At 49.0% G+C, this 17330-nt stretch overlaps 8 protein-coding genes across 8 annotated transcripts; 2 read left to right on the top strand and 6 right to left on the bottom strand.

Moving 5' to 3' along the window:
- Positions 1–1150: 1150 nt before the first annotated feature.
- Positions 1151–2335, top strand: PENARI_c037G01181 (uncharacterized protein; the record flags this gene model as incomplete). Its single annotated transcript, XM_022636892.1, has 1 exon — positions 1151–2335. The coding sequence occupies one exon, from the start codon at positions 1151–1153 to the stop codon at positions 2333–2335; it is 1185 nt and encodes a 394-aa protein (XP_022483239.1).
- A 758-nt stretch (positions 2336–3093) lies between these two features.
- On the bottom strand, positions 3094–3531 carry PENARI_c037G07411 (uncharacterized protein; the record flags this gene model as incomplete). The annotated part of the gene is made up of 3 exons (XM_022636932.1): positions 3094–3127; positions 3179–3369; positions 3448–3531. The coding sequence occupies 3 exons, from the start codon at positions 3529–3531 to the stop codon at positions 3094–3096; spliced, it is 309 nt and encodes a 102-aa protein (XP_022483226.1).
- Positions 3532–4722: 1191 nt separating this feature from the next.
- Positions 4723–6060, bottom strand: PENARI_c037G07923 (uncharacterized protein; the record flags this gene model as incomplete). Its single annotated transcript, XM_022636933.1, has 4 exons — positions 4723–5467; positions 5534–5604; positions 5656–5799; positions 5869–6060. 4 exons carry the CDS (start codon positions 6058–6060, stop codon positions 4723–4725), a joined length of 1152 nt encoding a protein of 383 aa, XP_022483238.1.
- An 854-nt stretch (positions 6061–6914) lies between these two features.
- Positions 6915–8855, bottom strand: PENARI_c037G01144 (uncharacterized protein; the record flags this gene model as incomplete). The annotated part of the gene is made up of 1 exon (XM_022636891.1): positions 6915–8855. The coding sequence occupies one exon, from the start codon at positions 8853–8855 to the stop codon at positions 6915–6917; it is 1941 nt and encodes a 646-aa protein (XP_022483232.1).
- A 1601-nt stretch (positions 8856–10456) lies between these two features.
- On the top strand, positions 10457–11686 carry PENARI_c037G06779 (uncharacterized protein; the record flags this gene model as incomplete). Its single annotated transcript, XM_022636926.1, has 1 exon — positions 10457–11686. One exon carries the CDS (start codon positions 10457–10459, stop codon positions 11684–11686), a length of 1230 nt encoding a protein of 409 aa, XP_022483209.1.
- A 285-nt stretch (positions 11687–11971) lies between these two features.
- PENARI_c037G03435 (putative vacuolar transporter chaperon Vtc1) lies at positions 11972–12454 on the bottom strand (the record flags this gene model as incomplete). Its single annotated transcript, XM_022636904.1, has 2 exons — positions 11972–12318; positions 12421–12454. The coding sequence occupies 2 exons, from the start codon at positions 12452–12454 to the stop codon at positions 11972–11974; spliced, it is 381 nt and encodes a 126-aa protein (XP_022483250.1).
- Positions 12455–12962: 508 nt separating this feature from the next.
- On the bottom strand, positions 12963–15002 carry PENARI_c037G02962 (GMC family oxidoreductase; the record flags this gene model as incomplete). Its single annotated transcript, XM_022636902.1, has 4 exons — positions 12963–13387; positions 13446–14454; positions 14516–14695; positions 14757–15002. The coding sequence occupies 4 exons, from the start codon at positions 15000–15002 to the stop codon at positions 12963–12965; spliced, it is 1860 nt and encodes a 619-aa protein (XP_022483251.1).
- Positions 15003–15332: 330 nt separating this feature from the next.
- On the bottom strand, positions 15333–17120 carry PENARI_c037G11701 (alkyl/aryl-sulfatase; the record flags this gene model as incomplete). Its single annotated transcript, XM_022636944.1, has 1 exon — positions 15333–17120. One exon carries the CDS (start codon positions 17118–17120, stop codon positions 15333–15335), a length of 1788 nt encoding a protein of 595 aa, XP_022483196.1.
- Positions 17121–17330: the final 210 nt, after the last annotated feature.

Raw genomic sequence — 17330 nt, 5'->3', positions numbered from 1 at the left:
GAAGAATGTCCGAGTCGCGACCATTCCTAGGTATTTATATTATTCTTTTATGCGGAACACCTGTATGCCACGAAGAGTTCATGATGGCGAGCTGAAACATGCATAGACTATTGATACCTGCATTGTGATATATGCACCCCAACTAATACAACTTGATTAGAAATGGGCCACATTATGCAGGGGTTGATCCCATGCGCGTGCCGAAAGAGACCGATCTATTGATTGAAGTCTTCATGAAGCTTTCTCTTGACATCGAGGTTGATGAAAACAATGTGTTAGCTGATCGGCATGTATTCAATCCAAGGCACTTGATCAGCTGAAATCAACCTCGCGTTTGGTGGATCGCGCCAAGGTATACGCGATCGATGATCTGCATAAGAAAAGAAGGTCGGTCAGAGATCGACTACGCCATGGATGCATAACAGGTTCTTTGTACCTCAGTTTGAATATGCAGTAGAGCTTTTTCGCATGTGCATAGTGTTACACCGGGGACTACGGCTACAAGAGAAGAGCAGCTCTGGGTCGCGAGAAGAAGGGTTTAATTATGCATACATTAACCTGTTTTCCTGTTTTTGCTTTTCTATATTGGTGGCTGAAATCTCGGAGATCGCAATGTTCATAAAGACCAATTGGAGGTGTAACAACCAAAAAAACCACCAGATTAATATCTTGTTACCTTCTCCTCCTTAGAACAGGATACTGTTCTGATTTACCAGCATATATCACGGAATGAGGAAACTATTACTGACATAGGAAATGCTAATAGTGTGGCTTCTCTGCAGGCTTGGCGCTTTTAATGCCTGCAAAAAGAGGCAAATATGAGCCAGAATTGGCAAGCCCTCGAAATCACCATCAGCATGGAAGCAGCCTTCGAAAAGTACAGATAGCAGGGCATGATGCTCACCTGGAGATTATTTCGTGGCAGATTTAGGCTGCATTCAACCATTGATCGTTCACTCGCCTTTGGCCTCCAAAAAGCCCAAAACGGTTGCGATGCCCCTTCCGGCCCATGCTACAGTACCATCGAAAGTTTCAATGGTGCACGACGCTTGCGCTCGCTACATAAACAGCTTGTAGCAACGGTTAGGATGTCTATATTTCTCCTAACCCCTGGCTCCCCACGGGTGCAGGGTATTGTACTCTTTTCGAGATGTTTGGATTCAGTTTTCCCACCAAGCTCACAATTCTGGTGATCGCCTCAGTGACTGTGTTCTACCTGGCATATCCCTCTTCGCCCCCAACCTGGCATTTCAGTCGCGTTGCTACTGGATATCATCATGTAGCCACCTACTATTCCCGCCCGCCCTTTAGAGGAAAAACGGCCGAAATAGCTGGCCAACAAAAGGATCCAGCCTATCAGCCCAAAGAGAGCACTGCCATTGAGACAGGATCAAGCGAAAAGTATGCCACGCACGAGAGTGTTGCGCACCATGTTCAGGACTCGCATCATCCTCAAGAGTCGGAAAAGCCAAAGGACGAATTCGACGACATCCCCGAAGAGACTCCGGAAGAGCGACACTGCTTCGCAAGCGGGATACAGTCCTCTAACCCAATTCCTAAGACAGTGAACTTCATATGGCTCAATGAGACTGAACTGTCCTTCCTGAGCTACCTGGCCATGCGGGCCGCACTAGTGTCTCTTCAACCAGACCGGCTGAATCTACACTGCACCGATCTCAACGAAAACAATGAGTGGTTACGCAAGCTCCGCGCCAACATCACTCTCGTTCGCCATGATCTGAAGCAAGAATATCCAAGACAGGTTGAGGAAAATTGGCAACAAGCGCACCTCGCGGATATGCTGCGGCTAGACATAATACAGCGCGACGGCGGGATCTACTTCGACACGGATATTATTGCCCTGCAGCCTTTTGACAACCTGCTGCATAGCCCGAAGGACATTGTTCTCGGCCACGAGGGCCGTAACCGCTTCGGGCTCTGCAATGGCATCATTTTGGGGCGGAAGCGCTCCGCATTCGTGGACCGTTGGAAAGCCAGCTACAGCAATTTTGAGGTGGACGAGTGGAACACCCACTCGGTCATTCTCCCACATGACTGGGCTTTGTTGTTCCCTGAAGAAGTCTGCACGCTGTCGCCAACGGTATTCTTCTGGCCAAGTTGGGATGCTAAACAATATATGCATGAGCTGCTTACCGACGCCCAGGCAAGGGACTTTAAGCGGACCCTTGCCAAAAACAATGGCAGTATGTACTCAAATCAGCTTGCTTATCATGCCTGGCACCATGTGACACCGCAGCTGAACAGCTTAACGCCCGAGATCATAATGACGCAGGACACTCGGTTTAACATATTGGTCCGGCGATTTTTAGAGTGATCGAAATACCCCAAATGCAGATGTTACGCATTCTCTTGAATATTATAAAAAATTGTTGATTTGTACATGGAAAATCTTAGGGTGATAGCCGAAACACGTACCATTACGTTGTCAAAGAACAGGCCGCTATTTTACAGATAGAGATGAAAATGCAGTACAGGTACCAAAGGGCAATATGTAAGGCCATTTAAAACCAACTTAGTTATCAGCACGTAGTAAAGACGAAGGTTAAGGTTTTGTATCACTGATAGGGTCACGCAGGATTGACAAAAGAGAAAGACGGGAGGCTCGATCAAACCTTGCGGCTATTTGGCGTTAAAAGTCTCATCGGAACTCGTAAAAATAAAATCAATGGCTTAAGCCTTATAAAAAGGTAGCCTAGCTCTTCATAACAGAGAAGTATGTGTTCTAAATTGAGAGATCGGCTTCAAGTGCAACTCAAAGCTTGGAAATTCTACATATTCGATCACCTTCATGACCAATGTTCTTTCTTGCCCACTGTTGATGTTATCTTATTTCTTTGTATTATCTATAAGCGAACGGCAAGAGAATATGAGAGATGGCATATGGACATAAAACGATGAAAATTGAAATACAAAGGGCTTTCCATTCGCTTTGGCCGTTCTCGAAAGGCAAGTCGGTCGAATAGCGCAAGTAAGGACTATCATAGAGAAGGGCATGGCCGCTTGGCATTGGAATTATGCCAAAAGGCCCAACCCTGCCACAAGATAGTTTCGAAATCATAAAATCGCAGAACTTCATCTGCGGTTTCGAAGAACAGCAGCCATGTATCTTTTCAAATGGTTAGAACTGGGTACGTTTGAAATAGAAGTCCAGACTTACAAGCCCATTCCAAGCAAAGTCAAGAGAAGCCCGGCAATACTTTGTCTTGAGATAGACTGACCACTCAAGTACCAACCCAGGCCTACAATTGTGCATGTTTTCAAATGTCCAATGACTGTGCTGCTAACAGGGCCCACGGCGTCAATGACGGCAAATTGGGACACATTAACGAGACAAGCAAAGAACCCACTCTAAAGGTAAGAGTAACATATTAGCAATCATTTCGATCTTCCACTGGAAAGGTGCCTATAAGGAGGATGACCACTCACCGCGGCAATCGCGACGTATAATGATGGTGAAAGTGCAGTAGTTGCAGGCGGTGCATCTAGAAAGGGAACCATACACAGAAGCATGGTGGCGCTCAGTGGAGCTTGGTTGAGTAGGAGCTGCATGCTGCTCATTTGCAACCTTTTCTGATAGCTTCCAACTAGTGCTGTGTAAAGGGAACTGGCAAACACACCGGCAAATGCACAAGCAACCCCCTTTGACGTTGTTGCGACTGCTGTATTAGTCGCGGAACGTGAATCGAACCAGAATATGGTTCCCACGCCTATAATCAGAATCATCATTGGAAGAAGGGATGCCTTCGGAATGACGGTGCGATAGAGTAAGAAGCCCAGTAAGGCCGTTGCCGGCGTGAGTAGTAATCGCACGAGCTGGTGGAATATGACCGACGAATTTGCCAGTGAGAGATTTTGAAGGATGACTTGAGCACACATAAGAACGATTAAGTGAATATTCCGATGAAGAGAAATTGACTTGGGGACAAAACCACCGCAGCAAGGCCGTGATATTACCCACAAAGTGAGACCGGTAATGAAAAAGTGGTACGACGCAAATGCCATTTGACAGTTGCGAAGTGTTTCGTTTGAGAAAATGTACTTGTTTGTGAATACCTTGAAATGATTAGCGGAGAAGCTTCGTGGCTCTTGTGAGGCTTACTATTGAAACCGTCGAAACAATATTGGTTGTGATGCATAGCACGAGGCGAAGCCTTCCAGGGGCTCTGTGTTCGCCTGTTGAATGCTCAAGGGGCTGAAGTTCCGAGTCGTTACTTTCTTCGAAAGTCTTCGTCTCAATTGCGCTTGGTGATGAATAGCCCGTTTGATTCAACGATCGGAGCCGAGACCATCCCTCTGCCCCTTTGAGCTTTGCTCTGAGCTCACGAAACGAGTTCAACATCTTTGAATCTCGTCTGCAGAAGACAAGTGAACAATTCGTAACTCATCTACATATATCACACCAAATTCTGCCTTCAACTAACGTTTGCGGGCAGACAGGGGAAATACCACCTTTGTCCCGCAAACGTCGTAAGTACGTAGCATTGAAAGTTACCCTGTTTTTCCTTCTGTTTATCTTTCTGCTTTCTTTCTTTTCCATTTACTTTTTCTCTATTTACAGTAATCTTTCTTAACAAAACGGTTGCTCTGGATACCGATCTCAAGGAATGCAAAATAGAAGGGAGGAAGATAAGATGAAAAAGAAAAAGAAAAAGAAAAAGAATAGAAAGAGAAATACAAAAGAAACATAAAATAGCAATCAAGCTAGTTAATAAGGTAGCCCCGTGGGTAGACAAACTCCTTCGGACGTATTTCTCCTGGTGACCAGGATGAATCGTTGCCCCATTGCGAAAAAACCGTTTCCTCGTCCGATATTAGCCTGTGAATATTGCATCGTGTGCTATATACCATGTTATAGGAGATTTCTTCGTGGATTGTCTGGTCGCCATTGTTGATATCGGAATCTTTGTATGCTGGACCCGCTTGTCTATATGTGCCGATAAGGTTGGGAAATGGCGCGAAGCATTCGATCCGCTGACGGTCACCAAGGCCACCACACAATTCAGACATAGCATTGTCAACGGGTGCATCTATATGATCAATAGCGAGGGCAGTGAGGATTTTCCTCGCCCCCCTCTTCGTGACTGCATACCCATAAGTGCAACAGCCTTCTCTAGCGCGATAAACAAACCGCGTCGAGTCTTCAGGAAATATTGCCTTCCAGCTATCAAGGGGACCGGACCATGTGCCTCGATGTTGGACACTTGGGACAGTTGGGTCATCAGGTATGGCGTAGTATTGGGTTTCATTCGTATCTGGCCCTGATGCACATCCTCCAATCCAGAGAAGATCCCAATCAGTTCCGTACGGAGCCTGCTTGGATGGTTTGCTGTTCCCTTTCAGAGAGTGCAGGCCACGGGCAAATTCCCGGAGTTGGGACTTGATGTTCACGTCCCAGTCGGCATCATCTTCCAGTATCAAGGCAGTGGAATATGAGTTTAGAAGAACACTAGTTTTCCACACACGGCAATTAGATTGAATGATCTGACACAGAGAGATAGGATGTCAACCATACTTGTTCAATGCATTCATGTGAGCTCGCCAACATCCAATCGCATTAGGCTCCGTGAGTGAGAGGTTGTATCCCTGCATCCAAAGTCAGTTGGTATTTTGTGAAGGATTCATATAAATACATACTTTAGGTAGCGCTTTCTGTTGTAATTCTTGCGGACGAACTCCGTCAAGCCACTCAACTTCGAAGCCGGAGACCGAGGCTGACACTGTAAGAAAATCGCGCTTGTCTGTACGCTCTTTCAAACCAATAGCATATATGTGCTCGAACTAAAATCATAATAAATTAGCCAAAACCAAGTTTGCCAGCCGTGCAACATATACGACATGAGTACTAACCCCGAGGGTGGTGTTGAAGATGTGGTCGAGAGCACCATCGCGAATGCCACTTCGCAAGAAATGTAATTGTTGCTGCGGCCATAGAGTGTCTGCAGTGTCTCCTAAAAAGAATGACACTAGTATGTATGAAACGCAAAGTGCGATGATGATTGCAAATATCTTGTAAGTTTTATAAGGCAATTGAGAAATCATTGTGAGTAAACACAAAGGATATGAATGATGGGTTATCCGCGACAGAATGGTGGGATACGAGTCATTCGAATGTTAATAAATTTTTGGATGTAATATAGAATGGTCTTGTCTGACATTCCTGCTACATGCGACCCTCTACACTCAAAGCGCCCTGCCGCGTGCGGCTAGGAATGCAACACGATAATAAACCTACTTCCGGAAAATCAGACAACTATCCCGATGTGATAAGTATGAAACATATTAGGCATCCTTCTCATTGGTTCACAAGTGACATGAAAGTGAGACTATCTTACCCGGGATTATCACATGCTAGTGAAGCCTTTTAACTTTTTGACTACTTTACGCAATTTCGATACTACAGTCAACAAAATCTATGCCATACCAGTAACATTTCAATCTCACGCTATGTACAACGGCCGTAAAGTCTTCATTAAAAGGCAAATATCAGATAAGAAGTAAAACAGGGGAGACGCATGCATCACAAGAAGAGTAGAGTAGAGAAGAGTAGCGTAGTAGGGTAAAAGTAGTGTAGGGGGAGGATAGGATAGAAAAGTCATCAACATCATCCCAGATCAACTTCAAACTCCATGCATCGGGGTTTATCATCGTCAAGATGGACCGCATTTTCAGATGATTTTGTTTTGTTTTTTTGTTGCTTGGTTGGGTAAAATAAGGGGGTTGACAAAGGGGATGCGTAAATTGTTTTTTTTTGTTAACTTTGTTAACGAGATCTTGGTCCAGATCCAGGGTATATCAGATCAGGCAGGTCGAGGACTTGTCTGACTGTCCTGGAATGGGCAGATCATAGGTGGGAGGTTGTATGGGTGTAGGTGTACAAGTGATCATTTGGACAATCAATTTTTCCTCTCACACTTGGGCTGTGTGGGATTCTCAGTAGAATGGCCAAAGCCAACACGGGTACGGGTATGGCCATGGTGAGCATCATCGCTCTCACCAAAAGGAACCATACCCATCTTCTTCGAGCGACTGCGCTTCAGCGGCTGCGACAAAGGTGTGGCAGACTGTGGTGCAGGGCTAGCGAGCGAAGGACCAGGCTTAGCTTCCGCAGCGGCAGGCGCAGCAGCAGCACGCTCATCGTCTTCGACGTGAATGTGTCTGAACTCTTCTTCCTCTTCATCTGCTTCAGAAGAGGATAGACCATCTTCATCCGAGGCAGCCTCGTAGTCATCTTCGTCGTCGCTAACCAGGCTTGGTGCTTGGTTTGATTCGATGGCGTGTGGGCTGAGGTTTGCGTGGTCAAGACTGTCGCGGGATCCCAGAGAAGATTGGGTGCGCCCGGAGATGTCCAAGAAGGAAGCTTGGGGGCGCGATGGGGTCGATTCTTCTATTAGCGGCCCGTGGATACGATCCAGGGCCTTTCGGCTCTCGGGCTGAGCTGCTTGAGCAATCGGAATGCGCATTGGCTGGCGGCCGGCGCGGGGATTGAGTTCGGATGTGTCGGGGTTGGAGTCGGATGGACGAGAGTCTTCGTCGGATTCGTCGTCGGAGAGACTGCCCAGGTCTACTGGGGTGCGGGCTTCGCTGACAAGCTTGTCCATGTCCAGACCGGCGCCGCGGGATTTCATCAGTGCTGAGAGGTGGGGTGTGGCAGGCGAGGCCAGGAACTGCGGGTTTGGAGGCAAACGCACAGGCTCAGACCGGGGGCGGTTGGGTGGAACAGTGGTGGGAGGAGTGGCGACCGCGGAATCGTTAGCCGTAGCGGGTTTAACAGGTGTGGCACACTCTTTCTCAGCCGGCGTAGACTTGGGAGGAGTGGGAATGTGGGCAGAGCGGATGAGAGGATGCACGTAGCCAGGAGCTTTAGTGCTGCTAGTCGGTTCACTGCGACCAACAACAGCCCCGGCGTCGTCCACATCGACCGCTTCACCAGAGGCAACGGCAGCGGCATCGTGACTCGCAAAGTTGCGGTTGTGCGCGATACGGCAGTGGTTGATAAATCCTTGAGTACTAGAGAAATTGTCGCGACGACAGTCCAGACAGACCAGCTTGACCAGAACACCATCCGACTTGCGCCGGATAAGCATGGGACCAGGCTTCTCCTTCACCAGGGGATATCCACTGGACAGGGAGGTATGCTTGGTACCAGTCGAACCACGCTGCGGACGAGTCTTGCCCGCCAGCGAGCCTAGGTCACCTGGGTTCCCGCGCGTAGAGCGACCCTCGGCCAGCGGAGGAATCGTCAACCCGTCTTCGCCACCGTCAAATCGCGGATCAGGCAGCAGCCAGCGGGCGTAGTGGCGCGAGTAAGGACCATCGGTGACTCCCCATGGCGCAGGCGACATCGGCGACGGACCATTTCCAGGTGCCAGCGATGCGCCCGTGCCGGAGCTCACATCGGCGGATACACCGGCGACACGTGAGCCCGGGTAAGGGATTTCAGCGCAGCGACGTAGCTGTTCGAGGGCGACCTGGCACTTGGCGATTTCCTGATCGATGAGACGGAGCTCGTTGTGCTTAAGGAGGACCTCGAGGCTCAGCTGTGCGGTGATAGTATCTCTCAAATGGGTGGTGCTGGGGGCCGGTTTGGCGACCTGCGCCGGCGGACGCGGCGCCGCGACCGGTGGATTTGAAGACGAGACAGACGGGGTTGTCGGAGTGCTGGGGGTCACAGATTCCGGGGTCACGACGGTCGCAGACACAGGGCGCGTGGAGAGCGACCGCGACTCTGTGCAGAGCTTCGTCGGGGTGGGAGCGTCGGTCGCGTCGTCGGAACGTTTGCGCTTGAGTTGAGGTAAGGACAGAGTGTTGAGTGTGCAGTTGGTTGGAGCCAGCATCTTGACTTCCTCCATCACCTTATTCCCTCCTATTGTCGAGGGCCAGGGTAGCAAGCGAAACATGCCATGCGATAATAAAGTCCGGAATTAGGGCGATCCAGATGGTCCATGCGCTAATGAGCGGTAGCGGTAGCGGTAGAGGTAGAGGATAAGGTAGAGGGTCAAGGTAGAGAGTGGCAGAACCGAAAGGAATTACGAAAAAATCTATTAATAAGGCCCAAGGGAAGGTAGGGAAAGGTAGAAAGAGAAGGGTAAACAAAGTGTGAGTAGAAGAGGAAAGGGGAAAGGGAGAGGGAGAAAGGGGGATGTTCCAAACAGAAGGGGATGGGAACTTGGGCAGGGAGTGGGTGGAGACTGAGTATACTTGCTCAGCTCATACTATTAATATGGGCGAGCTAAGTACCATTGGATGAGTCTCAAACACACCCGCGACACGTCATTCACTTCTGCCTCTATTTCGAGGCTATGAGATGTGTAGAATAGTGTGCAATTTGATTCTATAAACTAGTATCAATAAATAATATCAACAAATAAGATCGACAATGTCAACAATATCATATTTATCAACAACACAAACGATATAACATCAACCGGAAGTGTGCGGCTGTTCTGCCCTGCTATCGCGCCAAGAGTCTGGCCCAATCTGCCTTGGCTGTTATGCAATCGTAGCAAATCAAGATCTGGGGCACATGACTGTCGTGGCGCCCTTAAGCAATTACTTACTTTACTTATAATTCATAACTTATAAGTTCACTCCCTATAAGTAAACTATGAGATCACATTGACTTATGCCAAGTAAAATTTCGAGGTTGAAGCATGGAAGATCATGGAACTTAATCGAAAGAAAAGAGAAGCGGCATTGCCCGAGAGCCCACAGACCCTTTCCCCGGTAATTCACGTGTGAACTATAGACCTCGACGTTATAGTATACACCAACATATAGGAACCCCAACTATATAAGTATACAAATAAACCAAAACCCCCTCCTCCTCGGACAATCCGACCGGAAATAATCCCTCCGAACAGCGACAGCCTCGGATCATCACAATCCCCATCTAACTGGAAATTCCGAACAAATCAGCCATCCTCCCACAGCTGATCCCAATCCCAATACAGCCACAACCAACATCCACATCTGGGGTACTTCACCCGCACATTCACCCACTCATATCCTCACATTTCCCTGATATAGACAATCTCCGCATCACCGGGCCCATTCATCCCTGACTATCATGGGGTAGTGTATTCTTGGCGCTCGCCCATTCGACGTGACGTACCCCCGGTTTGATCATGATCTAGGGTTAGTTTTGCCGTCGACAACTTCGGCTTTTCCTTATCACTCCACATTGCGGAGAATCCTGGTAATTGACGGGGGAATAGCACCGAGGTTTTGCTATTTTTGCTGTGGTAATTTTGTGGTTCGGAGGGTAGACTCGGCTTGTCGAGTGAGAGACATTGAGACGGAGATGAGTGTGGATGTAGGTGTAGGTGTTCGGTGTCCTATATAAGAGAAGTATATAGCCACAATCTGAAGAATTGAACCGATTAAGATCCTCTGAAGCATTGCCATTTCCATTCTCTCATAGAGAGCTTCACTTACAATGCGCGCTCACCTTCCATTGGCAGCTCTCTTCCTGAGCAACCTAGCAACAGCCATCCCAACCAAGCAAACCAACCAACACCAACAAGCCCACAATGCCAACACCAACGCCAACACCCACAAATACATAAACTGGCGCACCTTCACAGGATACGGCGTAAACCTAGGTGGTTGGCTAATCCAAGAATCGACAATCGACACAGCATGGTGGAAGACACACGCCGGCAACGCCAGCGACGAATGGACAATGTGCCAGACCCTTGGATCCCAATGCGGACCGGTCCTCGAAGAGCGCTACAGCACCTGGATAAAGACCAGCGATATTGACACACTCGCCTCAGCAGGCGTAACAATCCTCCGCATACCCACAACCTACGCAGCCTGGATCGTCCTCCCCGGTACAGCGCATTACCACGGACAGCAACAGGCTCATCTGCGCCGGATTGCGGAATACGCTATTAAGAGGCATGGCATGCACGTCGTTATCGATATCCACTCTTTACCTGGCGGTACAAATGGTCTTGATATCGGTGAGGCGGTTGGGCATTGGGGGTGGTATGATAATAGTACCGCGCTGGAGTGGTCTTTGCGCGCTGTTGATGCTGTCCTTGAGTTTATTGTGGACTCTGATGTACCGTGGGGATATACGCTTGAGCCTATCAATGAGCCGGTTGATAATCGGGATTTTTCGACGTTCGGCACGCCGGCTGCGTTGAGTGAAAAGGGAGCGAAGTGGTTGGTTAAGTATATTCGAGCTGTGATTAACCGGGTTGAACGGGTTGATCGCCGTATTCCGGTTATGGTTCAGGGGAGTTTTAAGCCAGAGAGGTATTGGAGTGGGTTTTTCGATGGGGGGAGTAATATTGTGTTTGATGCGCATCATTATTATTTCCAGTATGAGAATGCTACGAGTGCGAATCTTGGGACGTTTGTTTGTGACGATGCGCGTGATACCGTGTCTGATGGAAAGTTTCCGGTTTTTGTTGGTGAGTGGGCTATTGAGGCTGGGGGTGGGAATCAGTTGGCTTTGAGGGGGGAGAGTCTTAAGGCTGGGTTGTCGGCTTGGGCGCAGTTTACTCAGGGGAGTACGTTCTGGACGGCCAAGTTTCATAGTAATGTTTCGGTGGCTGGGGGTGCTGGGAAGGGGGTGAAGCAGGATTATTGGAGTTTCGAGGAGATGATTCAGGCTGGGTATTTGGATGGGGAGGTTTTGCAGAAGGATTATTGTTGAGAGAAGAAGGGGGAAGATGGATGTAAATATGACTTGATATGTGAAATACGATTCATTCTTTTGGGACCTTGCACCAATCATCAGCCAAACGCCAATTGCAATGAGACGCTGCATTCAAGAGAATGGCAGCAGAGCAGACCATGTACGCCGAGAAATCACGAGACGGCTAGAATAGACAATATCCAGATGCCCATGGGCACCGAAGGCAAGCAGAGAGCAGGACTCTGCACAACAACAGTAACAAAACAGCTCTAGCCAATAATCCAAGTAAACGGTTCAATCCACTCAGTTCATCTGCCCATCGCGAATGCGCAGAATGAAATTGACAACCACAGCAGCAAGCAAAGCAATAGCAAGAATAGTCGGGCCGAAACGGTCGTCAATACCAGTCGTCCCACGACGACGAATACTCTGTGCCCGCCAGTGGAATGTAACAAGGGCATATATCATAGCGCCCATAGCAATGACAGTGAACAGCGCAGCGGAAATCCGACCGATACGATCACCAAAGTTCAACAAACCGACTGCGAGACCGCCCAGGATGACGGTGAAGTTGAGCCAGGAGAGGAAGGTGCGCTCGTTGGCAAAGAAGACTTTGGGCTCGACACGGGTTGGGAGCGCAATGCGCTTGCCTAGGATGTGTTAGTACATCGCATTGCATTGCATTGGAGAGGGAATGAATTCCAGGTCGCGGAGATTTGTCTGGAATGGGGAGTGGACTGCATTGGACATACCCGGCGCAGTTTGAAGGAGGGGCTGGCTTGACATATTGGAATGTGAGGTCGGATTGACGAGGTGTTTTCAATTGCAGATTTCAACGTTGAGAGAAGAAAAGCTGGACGTCAAGGTCGAAAATAAAAGTGGCGAGACACTGAGCTCCCCGCGTAGACGTTGTTAGGCCGTGTTGGGTTTAGCGTTTGCAGCTCTGCCGCACGTGCGCCTGCGATTTGCTGAGAGCGTCAGGTGATATCATCCAGTCCACGGGTGTTTCATCTTTGCTTTTCTTCTGTGCATGTTCCAAGGTTGTATATTTGTATATTTGTATGTTTATATGTTAATTGGATTTGAGCCATTTTGTAATCCCCATTCTGTGTATATGGATGCATCTCAATCTTAGGTCTCAAGGTGTCTGGACCCATAGATAAGAGTCTAACTAGGCCAGAATAGTCATCGGAACTGTCCGTCAGTATACACATGGAGATATCAAGTCATAAACCAATGTTTAATTTAGCAGTTCTTACTGAAACCCAAAGCAACTACATAATAATGCATATAATCAAGCCACAGCCTTCCCAACAGCCCTGAAATCCCAATCCTCTCGAATCAAATCCGCCGCCTTCTCAGCAACAGCATAAACACTAGAAACAATATTTCCACTAACATTGTTAGGGAACACCGACGCATCAGCAACTCGAAGTCCCTCAACGCCCTTGACCCTCAATCTAGAATCAAGCGCATCACCCAACGCAACCGAGCCACAGATATGGTACTCGCCGGCAATAAGCTCATGAATTGCCTGTCTGGCAGTATCAAAGTCTTGCAAATCCACTTCCGGCTCGGGATATGTACGGCCAAGGATGGATTGCTTGAGATGCGAGGATTCAGTGACTTTGTCGCTCCAGCGGAGTGCAGCGGCAAGAACCGAGATATCTGCCTCATGACCGCCGTAGTTGGGATTGATGACAGGGGGTTTAGTTGGATCTGTAATAATCAGTATGCAAATTTGCACAGGGGAAAGGAAAGGAAAGGAATAGCATACCAGCACTGTCAATATGAATAGACCCCCTTGCAACCGGGTATTGCAAACATAGAGCAAAAGTAAACCCAGCAGGCTTATCCGCAGCCCTAGGCGCAAGAAGCTTACTCTGATGCTGAAGGCCCTCGAGTGTCATGGTAGCAGGCACAAGAACAACCTGCAAATTAGCCGAATGATCACTCTCCAGATGCGCAATAATCTGCTTGAGCTGCTTCTCATGGAAAGCACTAGTCGGCACCACATCCCGAATACTCTTCAAAACACCCTCAAACTCCTCTTCCGAGAGCACCTTCTTCGCAGGGAAGAATCCCTGCATACTAGCAACACAACTCAAAGGCCCAGTGGCGCTCTCAGCATACTGCTTCGCAGCAGCCTGCATAGCCTCAGGGACCTGCGCAAGCGTATCAAGCGTGACAACACCAGGCTGGACATCAAACATCGTAATAGTAATAGAATGATCCTGCACATTCGCCCCGACAGCAGCGTTGGCAACCTTACATTCGACACCAGCAGCCTCGAGGACAGCCGGATCACCAATACCCGACAATTCCAAAATCTGAGGCGATTTAATCGTTCCACCACAGACGACTACCTCTCGTCGCGCTGAGACTTGGTACTCGACTCCGCCGTGGCTGAGACTCACGCCGGACGCTTTGTTGCCATCGAGAACGACTTTGTTGACTAGTGCTTCGCACAGGACTTTCAGGTTCGGTCGACTCTCGCGGTTTGCTTCGTAGTACCCGCGCGCGGCGTAGCTGCGTTTTCCCTTGTTTGGTCCAGTGCGTACGACTGTGCCGAGGGTGTGGTAGAAGCCGATGTGGTCGCCGCTCCAGGGGTCAAGGGGTTTATTTGGGAGGCCGGTTGTTTCTTCGCAGGCTTTGATGATGTCGTTTTCGACTGGCATTATGGTGTCGTTGAAACTTGTGCGGACTGGTCCGCTTGTGCCGTGGAATTGGCCTACTAGGGGCATGGTTGATGTATCGGTAATTGATGGGTCGATTGGCTCGAGGGTCTTATTTGTTAGTTCATGGTTTGGGAGTGTAAACAAGATAACGAATGGAGTTTGGACATACTTGATGCTTTCGCATGTACTGCTGCATTATCTCTGCAGACCACCCTTCATCCTCTGCAAGTTCCGCCCAATCATCATAGTCCTGCAACGAGCCTCGGACGTACATCATATAATTGATGGCACTGGAACCACCGAGGGCTTTGCCTCGCGGGATATGCTGGATTTTGCCTTGGTTTCCCTCCTACGTCGTGGGAATATACATTAATACTTAGGTCAGGGCAAAAGACAGAGTAAATGTTTACCTGCGGCGTTGTATACATGCACCAGTCATACTCGGGATTCTCAAACATCTGAGAGAAAGCCGCAGGCGTATCAATCAAAGGATCTCCAATGCGATACTTGCCCGCCTCAATGACGCCGACTGTCACGTCTGGGTTTTCACTGAGACGAGCTGCGATTGCCAATCCGGCGGTTCCTCCACCACAGATGACATAGTCGAAAGTCGTGCCGGTGAACTCCTCTACGGAGCAGGTGGGTTGAGAAGCCATGTTTGCGAGGGTAGTTAGATGATGAGAAAAGAGGGAATTCAGTTGCTATGAAGGACAGACAGACTATTTAAATTATTTGTACATATTGGCGACTGTAGCGCTTACATTCGTGACACCCCAGTTCTGGAGCGGGGTGAAGATTTAGTCCGTTTTCTCGAGTTTAGTTGCGTGGCTCTACTTGGACAAAGCGTTGATCTACCTATGCCCGAGGCTTAGACTTGAGTTACCCCGCTGAACCTCGGGACTCGAAAGTTTGAAAGTTGATATGTGGGGAAAGTCAGGTTATATATCAATATAGCCTCAAATTTGACTTTACATTGTACTCTACGCCTAACTCTCTACCAACGACAACAATTTCTCTAATAATCCCAATTCGCCCGACTGTGCCTCGTGCAGCCCAACGCCACCCAGGACGCCAAATAACTCCCTCTTCTGCAGAGCAAGCGTCAGGCCTGAAACGCCACTAAACCCATCTTGTGCAAGCGCACTCCTGTATGTCAGCGCGCCGTTGCTGACAGTGACCCGCCACCATCTCTGCTCATCGGTAACATGGACATCAATAGCGAAGCGCTCAGCTCCGGCTTTAGGCCCATTCAATCGAATCGCCATTAGATCAAGCCACTGCTCCACAGACTGTCCCATCTTCATCCCAGTACCCAAAGCCTTGATCTGCGAGTTGGGTGTTCTTCCCAGATCCTGTGCTGCAGATAGATAATAATTGCGCCAGGTGGCATTCTCAGCCCCAAATCCGAGTCTCATGTACACATCTGCTAGTGCTTCTTTGGACGCAGCGTACATAGGATCGGCAGAGACTGCATGACGAAGTAAAGTAGCAGCAAAGCGAAGATCCCCTTCCTGAACAAAATGTTCAGCCTTGCGAATCACCTCGTCAATACCCCCCATAGTAAAAACATATCTCTTCGCATTCTCGGCAGGCGGATGTTCCCACAGATGCGCAGCATCACCATCAAACCACCCCATATACCGCTGATAGATCCCCTTAACATTATGGCTAACAGAGCCATAAAACCCCTGCGCATGCCACGCGCTCTGCAACCCAGCCGGCAAGCCCAAAACCTCAGCAATCTCAACCCCATTCAAGCCCCGATTCATCAACCTCACCGTCTGATCATGCAAATAAGCATATAAATCCCTTTGTCCAGAAACAACATCCGCAATCTCCTCTTGTCCCCAAACCGGCCACGTATGACCCATACAAAGAACCTCAGCCTCGTCCCCAAACCAAACAAGCGCCTCATCCAAATACCGCGACCAGCCTTTCGCATCAACAGCCTGGCCCCCACGCAACGAGGCAACATTATGCAAACCATGCACAACACACTCGGAAATATAAAGCGCCCGCTGAACAGAAAAATAACAGTTCATTTCAGCCGGTGCCTCCGTACCCGGAACAAGCTGAAACACAATCCGCACACCATCAACAACCCGCTCCTCGCCCGAATGCTTGATACTGATATTCGGCGGTATCAACGACGCAGACCCCGCCGCCACAGAACTCCCAATCCCACACCCGATCTGACCAGCCGGATCTCTCGGTAGAGAACTCCCATACATGAACATCGTCCTCTTAGCCATAGCATTACCCACAAAGATATTCTCATCCATAGCCGCAGCCATGAATCCCTCCGGGGCGATAATGGGAATATCATGTTTCGTACCCGGCGGCAGGATCCCCTGCGCACCGCCGAAATGGTCGATATGGGAGTGTGAATAGAGGAGGGCGGAGACGTGTCTCTCGCCGCGGACACTGCGGTAGAGGGATAGGGCTTCCGAGGCAGTTTCCGTTGAGGTCAATGGGTCCAGGACGAGGATTCCCGTATCGCCTTCTATTATTGTCATGTTTGATAGATCTAGACCGCGGACTTGGTAGACCCCTGCTGTTACTTCGAAGAGGCCGTGGATTGTTGTTAGCTGGCTTTGGTGCCAGAGGTTGGGGTTTGCGGTTTGGGGGCAGGGGTGTTGGAGGAAGGAGTAAGCTTCGTTGTTCCATATTATGTGGTTTGGGTTGGTGGAGGAGGGTATTGTGCATGGTTTTAGGGCGCTGACTAGGCCGTAGGTGGCGTTTGTTAAGGTTGTTTTGGGGTGTTGGGTTGTCATTTTTGTGAGACGACACTTGAGTCTGGTATATTGGGATGAGCACTAGTATTATGCAGACTTTGGATAGAATCGGAATATTTTACATGTTGAGGGACGCAGTACTTTAACTCGTGCTAACCCCGACTTCCGATGTGATGACGTAGATATTCGTTGGTCCGGGGCCCCCGACAACTCGCCAAGCATATAAAATATATCCTAATTCGCTTTTAT

This window comes from Penicillium arizonense (assembly GCF_001773325.1).
Source record: "Penicillium arizonense strain CBS 141311 chromosome Unknown PENARI_contig037, whole genome shotgun sequence".
NCBI lineage: Eukaryota > Fungi > Ascomycota > Eurotiomycetes > Eurotiales > Aspergillaceae > Penicillium > Penicillium arizonense.
This window is presented reverse-complemented; position numbering and strand designations above follow the sequence as displayed.